Here is a 21,799-nt window from a genome sequence, read left to right as displayed (position 1 = left end):
AGCATATAACCACATCAATGAAAAGAGCCAGGAATAATCATCGAAACGCTCTATTGGAGGTCAAACCAAAAGAAACTTCAGACACACGGACATGTGTCCCCTCATTTACCCCAGACTCTAACAAAATAAAGAGGATCAATAACAAGCATTGGAGGATTCTCAACACAGGTTCCCTAGAAATCCCCAAACCTCGGTTTGCGTTTAAACGCACGAGAAACATCAAGGACATACTTATCCACACCAGACCTAAACCGTCAAACACCACCGAACCAAGATTGCTATGGGACCTTCCATCAGTCCAGGGCCACTATCCCTGTGGCTCGTGTGCAGCGTGCCCTCAAACAAGACCCACCAAGGAACAACTCCTTCACCTGGAAGATTTTAAAACACACAAACTGTAAAACTACCAGATGTGTGTATCTTATCACGTGCCCCTGTAACAAACATTACGTAGGGATGACTATGAGAGCAGTTAAAACAAGAATAACGGAACACAAAAGCAACATTCATTGCCAAAAAGATTGTACACACACTTTAAAGAGGAGAAACCTCCCCCAGAAAGTTTACGTTGGGTAGTACTAGAAAACCACCCTGCTATTACGAACTCAACCCTCTTTAGAATAGAACAAAGATGGGTTCACCGTTTGGGCACAGACCAACAGGGGCTCAATGATGATATCCTGTGGGGTACCCTGGCTAACAGCTGATTACTTAATTTTCCAGCACCTGTTCCCTGCTACTATGACTACTGAGTGATGTCTAGTAACACATGTCTATATGCTGCTTCTTTTACAAACATTAACACGCGAGTTCCAAGCCGCTTGCCCACACTCTTGACACATTGCACTCAATGTTTGGATGAGCATATAAGCCTCATAACAAGCTAGCGGAAACAATAAGTAATAATACACCACCTGTTACACAACAGCACACGTTCCCCTACGAGATAGGGTTTTGACGACATCATAGAAACGCCTTCTTTAATAATGAAATATTCACCAGGCAAAATCCTACTACAGGCAGACTTTTGGTAACATCTTAGCCCCTCAAAGATGGGCGACACCAATTACACCTTCGACCTTATCTTCTCCCATGTAGACCCGCTTTACAAACTATTAACCAGCGGCTGTTGGCGGGTTGATAAATTCAGCCAAATACTGATAAACCCGGCATAGGCATAGGAGACACTCCAAGATGTCCGACATGATACTCCTTGTTTCCGCCCACCTAGATTGTTCACTGCATGACTAGCTCCAGCACAAGTGATTGAGTGCCCACATCGCCCCTGATTGCAATTACGAGAGGTATATAAACCAGCCCACATCCGAGGAACATTACCATCCCGGTTGCAGCAGTGCAGGGTAGGTCAACCACTGGACTTCTTCTTGGAGCAGGTGAGTATTCAATACGCTTTCACGATTCATCCCACGTCTCCTACCAGCAGAAGAGGTAAGCAGGGTTGGTGAACAGTGCTATTGTGACACTACCCAAGTGCTTACCACTATTGAATCCTTCTGCTTACTCACATGGGCTCACGAAGGCCCTCTGTCACATTGTAGTAATGGGCCCAGACCTTGTTGGGCTACCCTACTGCTGCAGTGCTTTCCGAGCCACCGCCTGAGCCCCAGACTAAGATATACGGGGGCTAGTTCAATTAGCTGAGTAGGACAGATGGTCTTCTATACACACCACCTTGCCCTCCCAGCGCCACTGCAGGGCTCTGTTTGCCGACCATACGGGGCCTCAAGAATTGTTGGTTAGCGGTTTTCATACTTACCTGCTAATCACCACTTTTAAACTCCTTCTTATTTAGACACAACATTACATGTGTCCTTTTCCTGCTGCAATTGATGAAGCACGATCTTACAGAGTTGAGGTGAGGTTTTGCTAAGTTTCACCATCACAGCCTTATTCATCACTCCTGCTGGTTTTATTGTATTTTAAGTCACGGAAGTGCTTCAACCACACCATCATAGCACTGTACAATTTTTATCCTTCACATATTGATAACTATTAGTATCAAGTCACATTGATCAAACCCTAGTTGATCTATTATGAGGTCATGGACGTATTTAATGAATTGTTGTTTGATGCATGATGATTAATGCAATAATATATGACATTTGTTCTCAAAATGTTCCCTCTATAGGTTGGCTTCTAACCTGTGGGCAAATGTTCCCGGAGAACCATTGTATGGTATGTAGTTGTACACAGCACCATTAGTTGTAGATAGTTTTTCACATACGGTCCTGAGGAATCCCCACAGATCATTTGTGACTATCAGGCGGGAAACATGTCGCCCACCTAGGAGTAGAGCTCGTTTCCGACACATTATAGCCAGTTTGTCGCCTCTCCTTTATTCTTTTTAATCAGGCTGGGGTCCTCCCTGAATAAAGCTATTTAGAGGAATCCCACCCCGTTTTACTCTACACATTCCACTTCCACATCTACACACACTAGGCCCCTTACACCCACGGCACCTATACGGCAAGGAACAAAAGATCTCCGCTAAAGAGCCCCTTTATGGGTGCCCGTCAGGTATTGCAGCGTCGACCTGACGAAGACCAGGCCCATATGATGAAGCATGACACCTAGCTTGCTGGGTGTTTGAGGGCTCTAGTTCGGAAAGGAGGAATTCCCCTCCACTGAGGAATTCCAACCAACCTTTCATCATACATTCCCTTCATTCAAGTTCCATGACCCACTGAGGAACTCCGTCCTCTATTTTTCACAGTATTCCAGTGAATTGGATCATAACTTCCTAATTTTGGGAAGTTGGGGACTAAAAGGGGGAACTGATTCAGTATTTCCGGGGATTTATTATGTGTGTAGTAATAATGCTTATTTTAAGCTACCTGCACAATGGTATGGAAGCTGTTACCTGGGGATTGTATTTCCGAAAATCTACCATATAAAAAGAATCACTGGAAACAATGAAAATTCTAATGTACTAACACGAACAAAAAGGGCTAGTTTTTCAGAAATTGTAGGTGATATATTTAGTGCGATAATACCTGCAGTGTGAATCATACTAAATTCACGCAAAATTTGTCAGTTATCAACAGTAGTTGATCGTCTATCGACTGATACTGCAGGTGGATTTTTAATGATCAATACAGAAATGGTTGGAATCAGATCAATGGTTTTGCAAAATCGTCTTACACTTGATATCCTATTAGCAAAAGAGGGTAGAGTCTGTGGAATGTTGAAAGTTCAACATTGTTGCACTTACATTCCTGACAAAAGTAAAGAAATTAAAGGGTAAATCAAGAATATTACGAAATTTCATGAAATTTTGAAACCACTGGAGGTAGACAGCATGTAGGAAAGACTAACAAAAGGTATAACATCAATAGGGACCTGGTTTACTAATATAGGGAAAGGTCTTTTAGGTCAAATATTTTTGCCCCTAGTAAGCGTGACAATAATAGTATTAACAATAATTATTTGGTGCAAATGTTGTAGAAGAACAAGGAAATATGAAGTAAATAAAAAAGGAAGGAAAAGAAAGAGGGAAGATAACAAAATAGAAATGGAAGAAATGAAAGGCAAACTTTATAAAGACATGAAATATTTTGAGAACAATGAGAGAGAGGGGAAAGTAGAAATGGAAATGGAGCTTAAAGAGTACTGAAAGTTGGTATCTGTTTTAGGGTCGGTAGTTTATGATGGCATAAGATGCCATCAGAGAGAGGATTGATGGAGCAAGGACTCATTTTGATTGGATTCAATTCACTTGTTTAACTTATTAACATGAAATGACCACACAAACTAAAAGTACAAGTACAAATCACGTTAACGCTAGATTTGGAGGGTGTGATGTCGTTCTTTATATAAATTTCAGCATTTATATGAAAACACCCATATCACTTGTAACGCAAGGTTACCAACGAAGTAAACTGTAACGTGAAGCAGTGAATCAGTGACAAGGTGACCAAAGTGACAAATTTGTGCAAGATATGTACAGTGATCAAATACAGAGGAAACATTCTATGTACATCATATACAAGAGGAGGGCCAGTATCAAGGAAAAACACAATGGCGCTGTTTCATGAGTGAATCAAAATACATTCGGAAAACAGGTCTTGAACTGGTCCTAGCAGTTATCGTCGACGTTTCAACCCAATATATGCGAAATTAAATCGTCATGCAGGGTCTTCATCAGGACATTAAGATAAGCGATGGCAACCTAGCCGGTGGTATAGGATGGCCTGGCAATCAGTTGTTTGCGTTTCAAAAGACAGAGCGCCTCATCAAATGTGGTCTCTCCACGGGCGTACCGCGTCCGATAAGTGGGATACGTCGGAAATTCAAACAGAGTTTTGAAATGGAAGTCGAGCGATCATGACTCACGCTGCAGCACCTCCTCTCTTAGTCGGAGGAACCATTGTTTTCTTGTAATAATCCTACCCAGGTTCTGAGGGACACAGGGTCACCCCATTGCTTATACATTAACTTATTAACATGACATTATTAATTATGTCTCGTGATTAATCTTTGCACAATACAGTCACATGGTTCATATAGTAAAGCTTGCTTACGTGTTTACTAACTATTAATACGGATAGCGAACTAAAAGTGCGGCTCTAACAGGGAATGTTACGTGTAATAACTTTAGAGGGAACTTCTCGCGCATGAGCAGTAAGCACTAACCTGGCGTCTTCAAGACCCATATGCATGGCACCTGCTTTGCTATTTAGAAAACGTTTTATTACTAAAGAGCTAATGCAGGGAAAGTCTTAATGAATAAAGGGGAATAGAGTAGATGTAGGTGGTATACAGTGAAACCATTTATTTCTTGAATTAATATTGTTTCTTTTGACCTTTTATTAGTTCGTATCTTCAGCCTTCTTGCTACAATCTGAATAAATAAGCAAACCCGTCTGCGCATGAGCAACCTCTACCTCCCCTGGAAGGATGATCCAATGATTGGACCACATCCAAGGTCATCAACCGCTAAACCCTGGGAAACACGGATGCTGAGAACACAGTGGATAAAAATCATATGAACATAATGATAGAAATGTTTCAATTGAGAATAAACTCAGGTGGGAATAAAATATAATGAATATTAATAAAGGGGTGGGTTTGGAAACAAAGAAAATGCGATGCCATCATGGTGTGATGACCAAACGCCCCTTACCTGTCCAATCCGAAATCCTAAATTTTGCAACATTGCAACTTTAGGGGGTGGTACATGATTCCCAAAAGGTATAACTAAGGTAGTTTAGTTAGTTGAGTGTGCGTGATCCTGATAGAATGCTGAGAGGGGAGATGCTGTCGGAGTTATTAATGATGCTGATGCTGTGAGATGCTGAAGAAGATTCGAATAGATAATTACTTATCGTAAGCAAATAATTAGAAGAAGATTGCAAAAGAATCTCGAGGAGCAAGAGAGTGTCAGAGAGGAGTGTGGCGAGTCATCGGTTCTAGAGAGGTCCATTATCCTGTCCTAATACCTGTCCTGAAGTCTTTGTCGCCTGATCTTTCCCAGGAGACCCTTACCAGCTCTTTGGCCAGAGGGTTGGTATTCACACCATCTGTGGTAACTATAAATTCGTACATATGCTGATGTACTGTCGTCTCTATCCTCTCCTTCCTAGGCAACGTCAATCTATTTAAATTGCAAGAATACATGGATTGACTGATCCTTCCTAATGATTGATGGTGTCCGTGGTGTATTTGAATAGTTCACTCACAATTTAAACTTTAGATAAAGGTTTTGAAAACTTACCGAGTCTGTGATCATTATTATTATTGAATTATTTGTGAGAAAGGTTATGAGCATCATCACCATCAACTAGTTCCAAATAATGTGGTTCATCGACCAAATGGAAAGAACTTATTGATCAAGTGATCAGTAACAAACCCCAGCGGTTAACCAAGGAAATTGAGTGTAAGAGTCATTGATGGGCCCAGGTGAATATATGGCATTGGAGTATATGTTATTGGTGCGTCGCTGGATCACTAGGAGCAAACAAACGCTAAATAGACGTGTGGCAGAGCGTGCAAACAAACGTGACATTCTACGTGAATGATCATGAAGTCGCACTATAAAGCATTCATTGAATCCACAGACTAGATGCAATACAAAATTGTCATGCAGGCTGAATATAAAAGGTATTAGAGTGTTAAGCAAGAGGCTCAACTGGGCTTTTATACTTACTTCACAATCCAACAGCGTGTTTAACATGGATGCCAGGCTGGTGATTGTCACTTTCTTGAGGCCCTGCAACACTAGCACATCTATGTGCTGAATGTACTCCTGCCAGGCAGGGGAGGCCTCACTGATGCCAACAGCCTCAAATGACTTCTGTACAAGAGAGTAAATTATCTGCCCATCAGGAAGGAGCTGCCGTTCCAAGTCATGTTCAAGGGTTCTTAAACAGAAAAAAGTGGCAAGAGTTATTTTATTTCAGAAACATAGCTCAAGTATAGGCGAACAGATAAACACCATTTTTTGCACACAAATGAATCCAGCAGTGTCATTGGGGATTGCAATCAGTTGAATTTTACACATACAAAATTGCAATTAAAATAGTGCAAAACCTACCAAAATAGCAAATTTAAGGTGTAGCTGGTTTAGGATAAAGTTGAGTGCATCAGTGTTCTCAGACAAGAAGCCAGATAGGTACCACTGGAAATGTGGTACACAACCACAAAAAATGTAACTTTCTGGACATAATATGGCCGTAGAGCCCGCTGCAGGGGGGTATACTGGTTGTTAAAGGCTCTAAACCGGAGTTATAGGCCCAAGCCACAGGCAAGGGTCTATAATGAGGTAGAGGGCCTTTAACAACCAATATTAGTGGTCAGTTTTAGAGTGGGTCACAACCTTACGGTAAGGCAATATAATGTTAATCATTTTTGCTTGCCAGACAACATTTACAACAAACACTTGCATGTATAAATGTAGTGGTATCTCTGTGATGAAAATCTCCCTTACAGTTCAAATGCACAACAGATTAAACTTGCACACTAGCAACTACGGGTAGCAAATATATTAGCCCTAATTGCGCAAGATGAAGTTGCACACGGGACAAGCAGAAATGGCCATGGTGTTGATTCTAGTCCTTTTAGTCCTTACTCCCTTCCTTCACAACTTGTTTAGAATTGCCTGCTGGCTGCAGGCAAGGCCAGAACAAGGGTGTAGTTACCATAAACCTTTCAATGCAGCCATGTCCATGCACTTACTATTGTACATGGACCCTGCCAATACCCCTGCATCAACAACCCTCCGCTCAAAGTTCCTGAACGTTTACTCAGAGGAAATTCTTGTTGGGGGTTGTGAAGCTAGAAGCGCAAGAACAGTGAGCACCAGAGTCAACAAGATGGTAACTGTTCTTATGGTGTTGTCAAGTCATCTACTACCTGTCTGGTTTGAAATCTAAATCATAGCTTAAAGAGTAAGGAAGGGTAGGACAAGCATGTACCCAACCATGACATCCTGGCCAAATACTTCTGTATAAGGCAACTAGTAAGTAATGGTTTAACAAACTATGCAGAGTAGACCACCTCCTTTCCTTAGAAATGTCTAAGATTGAAACACGTCAATGGAAGACAACCAATACTGCTTTTGTTGGTGAAAAAAGCATGATGTTTCATAGAAAAATCAAGATGGTCTATGAAGGTGGGACCAAGAAGAGTATCCACTTGTGGCCTTGGCTACTTTACAGCCCGAGGAAAAGCCACCATACGTTATGGACAGATGTTCGGAAACTCTACAGGATCTGATCCTGCAGGTCAAATTTCAGAGATGTAAAAATGTGAACAAGGTACAATATTGGCTCTACCTAAGAGCATAGGGAGGGGTTGGAAAATGGGTAGAATTATTAAGTTATCAAGGACTATTCGAAAAAACAAAGAAAGCACAGAAGGACAACTTTATCTTTGTGGAAGACTATATGGGGCTCCATTAGGGATAGGGCCCAAAACAGTCAGATTCTTCTATAAAAGGAAATAACTTCAAAAGAGCTGTCTTTCAATTCAGAAAATGTATGTCACATAAAGCCATAGGCATGAATAGTTTGTGCATCAGAGAGGCTAAGACTAGATTAAGCTCCAACATGGAGCCTATCTCTAAAGTGAGACTGAAGATGTAAGTCTGTCAGGGGCGACCCATAGAGCATCATTCTTTCAGAGAAAATGTGTGTCTGGAAGTGTTTAAGTGAGTCCAATGGATGACAAATAATATGTTCCGGAATCAATAAAGATATTTGTGCCAGACAAATAAGTAATGAATGATAAGTCAGCACTCTATTCAAGGGACATTGAGAGCTTCTACGTTTCTTTTCCAGGCCTAGTACTCAAGGGGAAACTGCCTTTACACAGAGGTTTTTACCACGTTATGCCTTTACCACACATTTTTTAGCGCAAATACTTTTACCACGTGCATGCCTTTACAACGCATGCCTTTACCACACATTTAAGGTAAGTTTGGAGATTTGGGGGTTCTCTCCCCACAAATACATTGTTTTTATAAATAAAAACAATGCGTGGTAATAGCATGCGTTGTAAACGCATAGGCGTGGTAAAAACATGTGTGGTAAAAAATGCGTGGTAAAGGCATGCGATGCATTTCCCTCCGTTGTACTGTCATACAACCGTACTCAAACCCACACCATTTGCTTTTGATTCTTTCATTACAGCTCTCCATTTGCTTTTCTTGCCAAAAGCAAAAAGCATTGGCTTTGTAAACCAGGTTAACATTGGACCTTTGAAGATAGACTAAAAACAATATCCAAATTAGGAATATTATTTTTAGTTGCGGCAATATGGACATGGAAAATAATGTAAGCAACTTGTTGTGATGATAAGAATAATAGGAAAATATGTAGTTCATAAAATACGGTCTTGTTCCTTGCACCATGTTGTTCCACAGGTACCTATCAATGGTTCAGTTAGAAATTCTGAGTCTCTACTACCCATTAAAGATTCTGGTTGGGGCAACTTTGAGAGCAGAACATTTTGTAGAGCTGAAAGCGACTATGGATTCAGACAGCAGCAGTTACTCCGCTACAAAATGGATATTGTGACCTGAGAACTAATGTACAAGGCCATCCTTTCATTATTCCTTGGGTATTCCATTCAAAAGCGCCACAATTTAAACATATACAAACATTGGCAATACCATTCAGTGTCATTATGAAGTTAACCAAAATTGAGAGTCGGTGTAGATATCGACTTACTTTTGCTCTATCACCAGTTCCGCAATAGAGTAGCTCTTATTTAAATCTCGCGAGGAGAAGATGTCAAGATTTCTCTTGTACCAGGCACTGGTGAGGCCGAGGATGACCTCATAATTGTGCTTCACTATGTTATAGTTGGTATGAAGATCCACCCAGATACATGATGTCAGACGTTCAATGTAATCTGCACTCTCTTCCATGTTCCAGGTACAAACCTCAAGACCATCTTTAAGAAGCTGGGAACAGCAAGAAATAAAAAAAAAGTGTTTGAACATTTAATAACATCCATTGAGATTTTGCCACAATTTTACTGATTTAAAGCACACCAGGGGCCTCTTAACATTTGAATTAGGTGATTTCAAAAGTGAACAAATAAAAAAAAAATGTTTTGTGCATAATCAAGATGTAGCAATGGTGCATAATGGAGCTATATCCCCATTGAGCAGGCTGCAAAACTTGTTAAAAAACAACAAATGCCATAAAACATTGCTATGTTTCCAGTGCTTTCACCAGCCGCAGCAGGTAAGAGCGGTGGGGACGTAATCCCCCTCAGCCGGCCCACCGCTCTTACCTGCATTGGCCGCGGCTGGCTTTCACACTCCCTCTGCCCATGGGTCCAGCAAGAACTGACGCACTAGGTAGAGATGTTACACACTGGTGTGTGTAACTCCTCTCAACATTATCAGTTAGTTACTATGAGAGCCACTGGTAGAGGCACGGCGAAGACTCAGCACTTACCTCTCTTCCGGTGCTGCCAAACTTCTCATCCTCAATCTGCCTGGCAGATGGAAATGGAGGGCACATCAGTTTGGTGTGGAAGAGTGAGAAGTAGGGACCTGAGACATGGGTGCAGATGTTTTGCTACACGCTCCTCCTGCGGACACTGAATAGCAGTGACAGTGGGAGCTGTTGAAGGAGGAAGGGGAATCTGACTATCTATGACCACAGCATCAGCCTTTCTTACACTCTCCTTCACAACTCCACGGATTCTGGGAAGAGGCCGTGGAAATGGAAAGGCAGATGCTAATGTTTAGGTAAAGAGAGTGTTCACAACAGTGTACTTATATCAACACTTACAGCCCACTGCCAGGCCAATGTTTTCAATGGAGGTATGAACTCTACAGTATTTTTTATATAGCCTTGTAGTTCACTGTAGCAGGCTATAAAGACAATTAAAGGCCCTCTCCAGAGTCACTGGGCCCAAGCCCAAGGTGAGGGACAATAATAAGAGAGTGGGGCATTAATAGCCGCTTATAGCCCGGGGTTGGCTACAAGGTTATTAGAACATTCCACCCACTATGGGCTGAATGACCTAATTATAAATAGCCTCCCAGGAGGCACAGGGGATTAAAACATCACAGGGCTCTGAAACATCTGAGCTTTGCACAGCCTCTGCAGTTTATGTTTGACAGTTATTGCGACACACATGGCTACAACAGTATCTGTCAAACATGGCCAGCAGGAGAAGAGAAAGGAGGCAGACGTCAACCCCTGATTCTCTCTCAGCTCTGCCAAACTGCTTTCCTTCATTTGGCAAGAAACAAGGAGACACAGGGGCTGGGGACAATTCACCCCTCCATCCCTCTGTTGCTCCAGTGACACTGTAAATCACAGGAGGAAGGAGAGGACAAGACGAACTGTTTGCCTCTGCCTCCCTCAGTCCCCTTCACAATCCGCATGTCCTTGGATAGGCAGGGGAGAGGGAGTGTCAGCGGTAGTAGATTACTGCACTGAAATTGAAAGTAGTGTTTATAGCCTGCTGCTGCTCCATGGTCTTCAATGGAGCTCTCAGAATTCTACTGTCCTAAAATAGCCTTCCAGCAAGCTGTCATGAAGTCTGTCAAGAGCACGTCCACCTCATTCTACAGGGCTCCCAGACTAGCTCCACCAGACATGTCAAACAGTCAGACTACTGTTCGTAGCAGGTTTAGACTGAGTTTGTCTATAAAATCTGACAGTCGGAATTTTCACTCAAAACATTTTGCCAACATTTTGTGGGAGGAATTGTTTTGGCAACTAGCGGGCCATGGGGACTTTGGTGCAGTAAGCACCAACATCTGCACGTTATTCCCCATCCACAAAGTATCATTATCGATGAAGTCTGATAAATAACAATGCAATTACAAAAGACTCGTAATCGAGGCCTCATAAGGAGATAATATTTCTCTGGCACTGCACTTAATCACTGAAGGTCTTTGTCTCAATACATTTCTGGGCCCTTTCATTTCTGCAAATGTTGCAATACACAACTTTTCTCACTTTGCATAAGTTATCAATACTGTAACCTGTAAAGCAGGGCTGGCTCCAAGTATATTCTACCAATATTCTGCATACCCGTGGCTACTTATGCTATTACATCAAACACACAGAAGGTGATGGGAGGAATGCTTGCATTAAACCAAACCACTGGCAATTGCCCAGGTTAGCATTCCAACCCACCGTTCTTTTGCCTACCATGCTACCTCATATTAGACCCAGGCATATGCAAATCATCTGACTGAAGAGGCCCAATAAGGCCAAAACAGGTCTTGAGTTACTTGTGTATTGGACCACAGAGTTTGAGCTGGACTGTTTCTATTGGAGCAGAACCAAGACTGATTTGCATATCACTAGGTGTAATCAGAGGTGGCATAGTGGACAAAAGAACGATGGGCTGCAATGCTCCCCCAAGGGACTGCCAATGGTTAGATTTATTGCATGCATTCCCCGTCACCTGTGGTGTGTTTGGCATAATATCAGGGCAAATATCCAAGATACGCAGATGAGGAGTTAAGAAGGGTACATTTATACTTATCTACATTCAATTACCTTCTCTATACGTTGGTACTCAATATTTTTCCAACATATTATGGTAGCGCGATATTTTTGAAATTATATTTAGGTAGAATTGCCTATATGTGCTGAAAATCTGTATATAGCATCGATTTGAGTGGCAATTTCAGTTTCACATTCTACTACAACACATAATAGCAATCCCTTTGATAATAGCTTTTGTCTTTCCCAGAGGGATACTATTATCCTTTTCTGCCCTATATTCTTCCTAAACATTCTAGGGCCAGACACTGCATATTCCATCCATAGGTCTCAATGCATCTCATGTCATCGATTGTTTCAATATACAACCATATGATTCTCCATGTTTGGAAGACTCAATATTTTAATGTACATGGCTCTCGAAATAAATAATTCACCTTTTTCCTTTGTAAGCTTTCCTCCTTCGTGGCCACATAAACGTTTTCCTGCGTGACAGGTAAAAGTATTGCTTATGAGCCACATTCCATTCCATCATTTTTCTTGTTCTTTACATTGCTTACAAACAGGGAGCAACCATAAGTAAACGTGAGTTGGCTCTGTCCCAAAGAGTCAGTCTTGCCCAAACTGATAGTCTGAGTGAATGGAAACAGAAGCAGTCCCATACAGGTTTCTGCAGATTGGACTGGTCATCTTCTCTTCCTAAAGGATCCTCACTTCCCTCCTAGCTCGGATGAAGGCTGTCTCTCGATTTCACGTTCTTCCAGGTAAAAACCTATTCTCTGTTGAAGTAAACACTTATAACCACATTTTAAAATGAGCGTGCTGCCTCATATCCAATGCTAAGCCTTATCATACACAGACACATCTGCAGTGCAGTCATTGACTTTGCCACTTGGATCAGTGTTTGTATCATGCCGGAACAAAACAACATACGCTCATACATAAGTCTGATCTACTTACAAAACATACATTATGCACCTTCACACATGCGCCACTGGCAGATTTGACAAATTATTAGGCTTTTAAAAGATCCTCACCTCAGTGATGTGAGTCAATTTCTTGTCAAATAATGGCATCTCGTAGTCAGCAATCATCCTCATAACCTCGTTGTACTTGGACACAACCGTTTCCAGATGACTCGATAGCACCTTGAGCTTGTGCATGTCCACTGTCCGGACGACACACTGCACTGGTTCCTTCAACTACAATACACAACGTAACACATCTGAAGAAAGGCTTACAGGTTGCACTTGTCACCTTTTCTAAATCAAAAACAAATCAGTCACAACCAACCAACCACATACATTTATCAAACATCCCCAAATCAAGGGCCATTATCTGTTGACTTTAACAGCTGGACATTCATTTAAAAGGCAGGAAAATAGCCAGAAGGAACTTTGCCATTGCAGAGGGGTTTATTTTTATAGCAGGATGAGTAGCAGAGAGATAGGTTCAGGATAAGGGCGGCATTGGGAACAGATCCACACTGAAGTGCAGGTCAACAGGTAGGGAGGTGTAGGGGAGAGAAGAGAGCAGGATGCAGGCTAGGAGCAGCACCAGTATGTCAGCTGGAGGTTAAGTGATGGGCGACCATATGTCCTTGCCTTGCAGTCCTATGCATCAACCACAAAATACAGGTTCAGGTTAAACAATGTTAATGTATAAAGACAAATGGCAAATGTGCACAAATATAATGAAAATGGTCTCTGATCTTGGCCAATTACTGCAGACAGTGTCCGGTTACACAGGCGAGTCCTCATCGGACGTCTTCTACACTACTTATGATTGACAGCCTTCAGTGCTGATTACCATGGGGTTTCTGATTGACAGCATTCGTTACACAATCTCAGAGCCATATTTAACTGTAGCCTTAAGGGGATAAGAATCCCTTTAGCAATAGTTAATTACAATATTAGTGTTTCCTAGAATTTGAATCACTGGTTCCTACGTCTGTAGTAATGTGACAGAAATACTGACATAAATTGTTTACAAAGCTCCATAGTGCTGAAAAATAAGTGCTCTAGCATTTTGGTCCATGGGCTGCTGATGCATCCTGTCACAATCCTCCATGTTCACCCTGATCTGCACTGGTGCAATGTGGACATGTTTCGGCTCAGTGTCTGTAGTGATCTTCAGTGCACCATCAAGAACCCTCGGTAGATATAGAGTTACCATTAGACCAGAAGACAATGAACTCAATCAGACATATACACTGAAGAGATGCTTCCTACTGAACTATGGTGTCAGAACTGCGAAAATCTACAGCAACAGGACAATATTTTTGTAGACAATATTTAGGACTCGTGGCCCTGCTTATGACTGGTAGGAGGGAAGGCGCAATATATTGCGTCCAATAAAATCAGACTCCCCGGGGTTCGAAATTTATCAGCTGTAATAAATTGCACCTATTCTGAATTTTTGGGTGACAACTTGCGTATTTTGGTGCTGATCACACCAAAATCTGCAAGTCTTGGTAAATATTGCCCACTTTTACCCTTTAAAATTCCAACAGGTTTGAGCTATTTATACTTAACGGAGGGTGCGGATTTTATCGAACGAGCCAATGAGTCAAATTCCACACATTTCGACTGCTGCACAAATAAGGATTTGGACAGGGTAGGAAAACTCCGATCCAATCTGAATTAGGGCCAATGTGTAAGTCCTAAAATATTTCTGCTAACAGTATTCTCCTATACAGCCCCAGTGAGTCTCGCGGGATTACACAAACCTCTAAGTTTTTAATGTGGTTTCTGCAAGACATGCTTCTCATATTGGCTTTTTCCTGACTATATCTTTTTTAATGCTTACTGTTCTTTTATTGCACTGAATTTCTCTAAGGTCCATATTCATGCTGATCCCACAAAAGGCGACCACAGTTACATCAAGAATTAGTTATACTGCTCTCCATACAACAGAAGAAATAGCTCGTTATGAGGAGTACTTGACGAGTTTAATGTTTGTGCTACAGAAGTATATATCATCAGAAAATATTTTTTTTTTAAATCTGCCTCTTTAAGGCATACACTGAATTATTGCCTAGTCCACGGATAACATGCCGAGTGCGACCTCTGACCTGGACATGAAAAGGAGGCTTTATAAGGTACTTTGCTTCCCGCAGGAGGAGGAGCAGGTCCGCGTGGAGGTTGAGATGTATTTTATGGTAATAGTCCAGCCCTTCCTTGGTATCATCGGCAGCCTGCGAGAAGACAAATGAGAAAAGAGGATAAAACGGGAAACGATGCAACAGCTCAGAGCACAGCATGCGATGACATAGTACATAACACATAATCAGTCCAAAAAGTATTTTTTAGTGACGTATGTGTGAATCCACAAGCCTCTGCTTTTCCTATGTGGTCTTCTGGAAACATACAACCAGAATGTAGCATTACTTTACTGTAATCACGCAAGGGGTAAAAAGTGCACAAAGGGGGAAAACATTTTTATACGTATTGGATTCTATTTCTTCCACTAAAAAATATACTGCATCGGTAATAAACAAAAATAGCATTAAAAAAAAAACAGTAGTAAAGAATGGAGAGCAAAACAGATAACTTCATCAGTGCATTTAAAGATATGGAACACAATTTCAAGAAACGTAACCCTTTCACTGGAGGCCACCTCATTACCTGGCCTTTTCTGTTTCAATCCCTCAACAAATACCATCTTTCCTCCACAAGTCCCAGTGATATCCATCATAGGGCACCCAAAGTCCTCTCACTCCCTGCCTCAGGCCTTCAATTCTTGAGTTATGAGGCTCTTCAGTTCAGGGAAGCAAGCTGAAGAGACGAACACGGTCCCTCTGGAGGTTCCCTTTCACGCGCAGCTACGCCAGAGCTGAGTCTCAAGGCGAGTTGGGCGGACAAGACAATTCTCAGAGAATTCTGGTTCCTCTTATTGTTGAGCCTCAAAAGGAATACGAACAAACAAGACAAACTACAAAGACTTCAAGATGTGGACTTGCGGAGTCTGTCAGGGACAATGCCACAACTCAGAGCTTGGGTAGGTCTGAAATCCTGCCTCTAGGTGAGCTTGGCAAAGGCACCCATATTGTAAGTGACTACCAATAGATTTGGGTGCCACAGCTGTGCTTCTTCACTCCCTACAGGCAGATCAGTTCTGATGCGCCTTCCCGCTGACGGAACCTATTTCTTGGTTACAAGAAAACTGATTTTTCAGGAGTAGGAGGCTCTGCAGCGAGACAAGGACCATAGCCTGTCAGCAGGGCCGTTTCTACCATTAGGCAAGACTAGGCGGCCGCCTAGGGCGGCAAAAGGGGGAGGGCAGCAAAAAAACATGAGTTTGGGAATATCTGATGCATTAATTCTTCTAGCCTGGATGAAAGTGGGAGAGAGTGATGGTAGTAAAGGGAGGGGGCGTCATTTTTCAATTCTCGCCTAGGGCGGCAAAACACCTAGAAACGGCCCTGCCTGTCAGCCAGCAACAATGACGTTTGCAAACTGTGCTTAAATTGTGCTGCGCTGGGCTAAACTGTACCTAATCGGCTCCTTTTTTGGACATTACGTCCAGAAAAATCCAAAATACTGACAAGACTATATAACATTGTGCCAGCATTGGCCTGTAAATGTGGAGCATCTTAGTTTGTCTTTTAACATAGGTGCCCAATATTTGTGCCCTCAGTGTTTTAATAATTCCCTCTGCCTGACCTCTAGACCCAGAGTAGAACTACTACTAATCCAATTTGCTGATCTGGCTTCAGTTTTGTTCTCAAACTATAAAAAAACAAATCAGGAAACTTCCCGCTGGCCATTCACCAAAGTATTGACATCTATTTCTTGTTCGTGGAGGTCACTGACACTCAAACATTTAGGTTTTGAAGCATTTAGGGCCTAATTTTCAGCCGAGTATCGGACAGTGGAACAAATGGTAGAGGAGAATCTACAGGTGGCATTTAATTAACCATCTACACCTATTGTAGGTTCCTCCAATTATACTTTTTGTACATCATCAGACTTTATTCACATTTTTCAATGCATAAACGTTTTAACAAAAAAAATAAAAAAGTAAACATACATTGTACTACCAAATCTTGTAAAAATATCATGTAAAAACTGTACAAAAACAAAGCTCGTCTGAATCTACCTACTACAATCCTTAACAATCACAAAGTTCATCATCAATTGCAATAGAACCACCCAAACAGAATTTGATTCCTAAATTTATAAAATCAAAAAATAACTTTTTGTACATAAATCGGATGGGCAGGTTTGAAAATTTGACACTTGAGAGGTGGCTGGTACTGATCAATAGGCAAGAGTCACTGCAGAGGCCCAAAATACTGGAGGCCAGATAGAAAACAACTGCTGTAAGGCACCAGAAGCTAATAAAATGCCTTCCAGCACATATGGTTGGCATTAATGAATAGCGGTATTAGTGATATTAATAGAAGCTGAAAAACAGGTGTCCAGGTAGAAAAACAATGGTCCAACACACTTCATAAAAATGGATTCCTCACAGTAACGGAGTGCTGCTAATCCGGCTGAACACTTGACACTGAACAGCATTGGATATTTTATAACTTGATGTTGAGTGTCACTAAAGTTGGTCCTAATAAATACTAATGTTGCTGCTGTATTAACAAGCTTCTTTGCAGTTCTCCTTACACCAGAGTGCCTTCCTAGCCATGAAAACAGCTGAAAAATTAAGATTTTGCCAATGAAAAGTTAGTGTAGATCAGTGAGATGATTAATGCAGAGCATAACTAGATACTGGCTGGTATAACTTCATTTGTTGCTGAAGGAGGCAGGGGAGGGGGCAAAACAAATACAATAGGATAGAACAGAATAGGAGATGTAGTTAAAAAAATAGGGCAAGAAATGTAAACACTGTTTTCTCAATCAATCAATCAATCAATAATTCTTTATTCGGCCAGACAGGCCATAAAAGACAAAAAAAACAATTGCACAGTATAGTAGTACAGCATAGTTAAAAGAAAATTCCATAATTGAAACATTAAATGAATAAAGTGTTTTCTCACTGCGCCGCGTTTGAACATTTATTGAATATCTTTCCAGCTGCAAGATCTACCAGCTGTGAAATGTCCAGAAATGCGCTACCAAATCCATTCTAAAGTTGATCAAATTCAAATACATCAGAGTGGTTGTATAGGACAACCATCCTGGAATAGGTCACCTTGAATCGCTGCACCCGCGCTGTAATTGGAACTCACCTCTGAAACTCGTACATCACATTAGCAATGTCCTAAATGTGCACAACTTCTCCAGTGGTTGCAATTTCTTCCCCCAGTGGTGAGATGGCACTATATAGATACTCCAAATATCTAAATACATATACAAAGGGGTTTTACTCCTCACTCACCAGCAGAGGTAGCTTTAGGGAGTCACTCAATTCTTCCTTTGCAGCTTGAAGCCATGAAGTAACAAGGCCATCCTCATACCTAAAAAAAAGAGTTGGATTTACTTATGTCATATTGGGCAAAAAAAGAGTTCCATTAGCATTTGTGATACTGACCCAATGTGGTATACAGGAGTGCCATTCATGGTGGGTAGGTGATAATGTGTTAGATAGTTTATCAATAGGAGCTAACAAGTATTAAGCTGTTAAAAATCTCCAATGGCTCAAAATCGTGGAATAACTTGTAGATCGGCTATTCTGCTTGATCAGTGCATTTCATTCTTTACATATTCCTTCTTGGTGGCGATATTTGGAGGGAACAGAAGGACTGACTTCTTTTAAGAAAGGGTAGAGAACCTTCAGAAGGAATATCTAAATAGAGATGTCAGACAGAGAACATTGGACAGACAGCAAGAGAGGTAGAAGTATGAGGGCGGTAAGGGTCTGATGAAGCTCAAGAAGGATTAGCAGCCTTTAAAACTGGAATAGAGTCAACTAGGAGATGTTGTGACAAAGTATGAAAGTAAAGTGAGTGCAGTCTTCTAAACCCACTGTTTTAAAGTTCTGTCGTGATGGAAAACCCTAAATCTAGGTGGGCATGGCCAAGCAGCCTAAGATGGCGTCTGCCCTTTATGCGAGCTCTGCGCCGGGCCCAAGAATCCTGCTGAATGCGACCGTGAGGTGACCGTAATGCTACAGGCAGTTATATATATATACATTGATATCATGTTTTGACCATTGACTCAGTTTTATTTTAACTGCATTTTGTGAGCATGGTTTCATCTTGTTTTTGTCTGACCCTGCCTTTTAGCTGCGAAGGCAGGCAGGCTTGGGTTACTTGCACACACACAGAGATGTTTATGTTTTTTCACTTCACCGAATGGGAGAGATAAGCTGTCAGAACAGACAGTGTGGGCTGCATAGCTCAAGGATAGGAAAGTGAAGAAATCTGCCTCAGCTCTCATCAGAGCCTGGGCAGCTCTGTTGAGTGACCTTGATGCAGAGAGTGCAGCCAGCACCTACAGTGCAGATGAAGGGAGGGGGAGCTTCTAGAAGCCTCTCTCTGTGTTAGTAAGAGTGTAAAGACGGAGACCTCTTGGCGTTTTGTCAGGGACTCTCTATAGGGGTGGATGCACCGCCAAGAGACCTTTCCCGGTTGAAGAGCTTCTGCCGAGACTGTCAACAGGTTCCCGAGACGTACTGGCAGCAAGATACAAGACAGACAACCTCTGATGTATTCCAAGTTTTAATTCCCTTATTCTTGTATACATGCAGTCATCTTTCTATGCATTTATTCTGGTGTATCTACATTTACTATATGCATCTATTTTACATGTGCATTATTGCAATTTGGTATATGGGAACTTGTTGTATTAAATACTCCTATTTACTTGACAAATGAGTATTGAGCTCTGTTTATGTTGTACCTTGGTATTCTAAAGGGGTGTAGAGTCCTATTTTGAAGAGTATTCACGTTGAATCCTGGTGTTTTGTAGTCTTGCTCAGGTGTTCTGAAGAGAAAGCAAGAGTGGCGACCTTGTTTGGCCACGCGCACACGTGCGGGGGCCCACACACTTGCCCCCTTATGTCAACCCGAGTCCATCCAGGGAGCCTGGGACGAGAGACACTACTTCAGCTCTGTGGTCGAAGTGGGGGAAAAGTAGAAGAACTGTGAGTGGAGAATCAGAGGGCGGGAATAATCTGAGGATTGGGTCAGTGGGAGGAGACAGAGTTGTGGCCAGAAAGAGCAAATAATCCAAATGTTTAGTATTTGTTTGGCATTTCACTGAGCAGTTACAGCTTATTACGTTATCTAATTCAACCAATGGATACACATGCTTTTTTAAGGTTTAATATGAGTTACTGACATTAAAATACAAGCACAAAATGGGATACGTTTCCATTCATAGAATGTCCAAGATACTCTCAAAAGAGGAATCACAAGCCATTTGACTCCAAGCCATGCAGTTTCTGTCATCAGTACTTCTCCTTCCTTTTTCCACATGAGCAGTTCAAACATGAATGAGAAAATATCCTAGTGTGCAAATGTTTTACACATAATTATGGCTTTGCCATATTTGCCACATAATATATCATCTGCTGCATAATCTGACGATTTTAAAGTAAAAATTGTTTGTTGCTCAAACAGATCAAAAGTTACTACAAAAGGAGTGTTGCTGCGAAGTGGAGGGCCATTTGCAAAGGTTGACTGGTCACCTTCCTCACTGCTGTATTTTTATGTTACACTGGTACAAATGAGGCAAAATCTTTGCAGAGACGGTTAGTATGTGTAAAAATGTCAAAATTATAAAGTGTCAGAAAACGTACTGCATTACGTTGCAGCCTTTTTTTGCTGCATAATTTAATCAACACTGCAACAAAATGTTGTCCTCCATTGCTGCATAATTCCAGTGGCCCCAAAGCAGTCAGCACATGTTACAAGTGCTTGTGCATGAAGCAGAGAGACCGTGATGTTTGCAAATTTAGTTTGATGTGTGTGCACATCCTGCATTGCCGATCCCTGGTGAGTTGCACTACTACTGCTGAAACAAGGCTAATGATGGTACTGATAGAGCGCCATGTGGTTTTGAAAATTGTAGGGGTGCATCATAATCACGTATAGTCTGCACCTACATATGCATCTTATGTTTTATTAACAGATGATCATTAGAAGAGTAAAGGTAATAAGGAATAATGTGAGTGTAATGTTAGAAACGCAATTCGTGTTAGTCGAAAGAGTTCATGATTTTTAAAATGTAACTGCCTAGCGTAAAGTACCTAGTAAATTAATTTGTGTGAAATGTAATGCATTAGATTTAAACGTGTACCCTATTAAATTCTGCACGTGTAGAAATGATTATACATATATTGAATGTAATGAAAATAATGCTTGTAGATGCAATGTTATTAATGTGTTATTTATAATGTGTGAAGGCCTGATCGAAGGTTTATGTATTGTAATGAAAGGCCTATTCGTTTCTTATGTTAGCAGAATATAGTAGGTCCGAAATGTATTTTCCTTGGGAAGGCTCTCATTTAGAAAGTCAGCAAGAATGATGTGCGTGCAAGGATTTTAGTTTCTCAAGCTTCTGTTGCAGGTGCAAGAACATCGTCCTTGTTAGCTAAGACTAACGTTTTGTTTTAGGAGTTAGGTATGAAGGAGTGTTTGCTACAAGAGTCTCAGTAATGCAGATAATGAGAAGCTGATACTTTTGGTGCTGAGGGAGCCTGGGACTTAAGGACGTTTCAATTGTTATTGGACGACATACAGGTTTCGATGAAAAATCACCTCCAGTAGGTGTCCAGCCAGAATAGGTGGAACGAAGGCGTGTCGTCCACGTTGTGCATTTTGTATTAGGGACAGTGCCCTGAGGGAAGAGTGAATAGATGAGACAGTGAGGTGTTAGAGGGCAGGAGTAAGGGATCGATACAGAGGGAGAAGACTTAGAATGATGCTGTAGCTTTAGTTATTGACCCATGCAAAG

General features: G+C 41.5%; 1 protein-coding gene across 1 annotated transcript in view; it reads right to left on the bottom strand.

The window, feature by feature from the left end:
* LOC146859134 (uncharacterized) overlaps positions 1 to 21,799 on the bottom strand; it is a 2,052,335-nt gene that overhangs the window by 1,873,578 nt on the left and 156,958 nt on the right. Inside the window, exons 15-19 of the mRNA XM_085649806.1 lie at positions 18,279 to 18,357; positions 15,016 to 15,138; positions 12,980 to 13,144; positions 9,189 to 9,424; positions 6,167 to 6,380 (exon numbers count right to left, since the gene is read on the bottom strand). Of these exons, the coding sequence (XP_085505932.1) occupies positions 6,167 to 6,380; positions 9,189 to 9,424; positions 12,980 to 13,144; positions 15,016 to 15,138; positions 18,279 to 18,357 (817 nt within the window). The remainder of the gene's footprint in view (positions 1 to 6,166; positions 6,381 to 9,188; positions 9,425 to 12,979; positions 13,145 to 15,015; positions 15,139 to 18,278; positions 18,358 to 21,799) is intronic.

The sequence above is a fragment of the Triturus cristatus genome, chromosome 3_2 (genome assembly GCF_964204655.1).
Source record: "Triturus cristatus chromosome 3_2, aTriCri1.1, whole genome shotgun sequence".
Lineage (NCBI taxonomy): Eukaryota > Metazoa > Chordata > Amphibia > Caudata > Salamandridae > Triturus > Triturus cristatus.
This window is presented reverse-complemented; position numbering and strand designations above follow the sequence as displayed.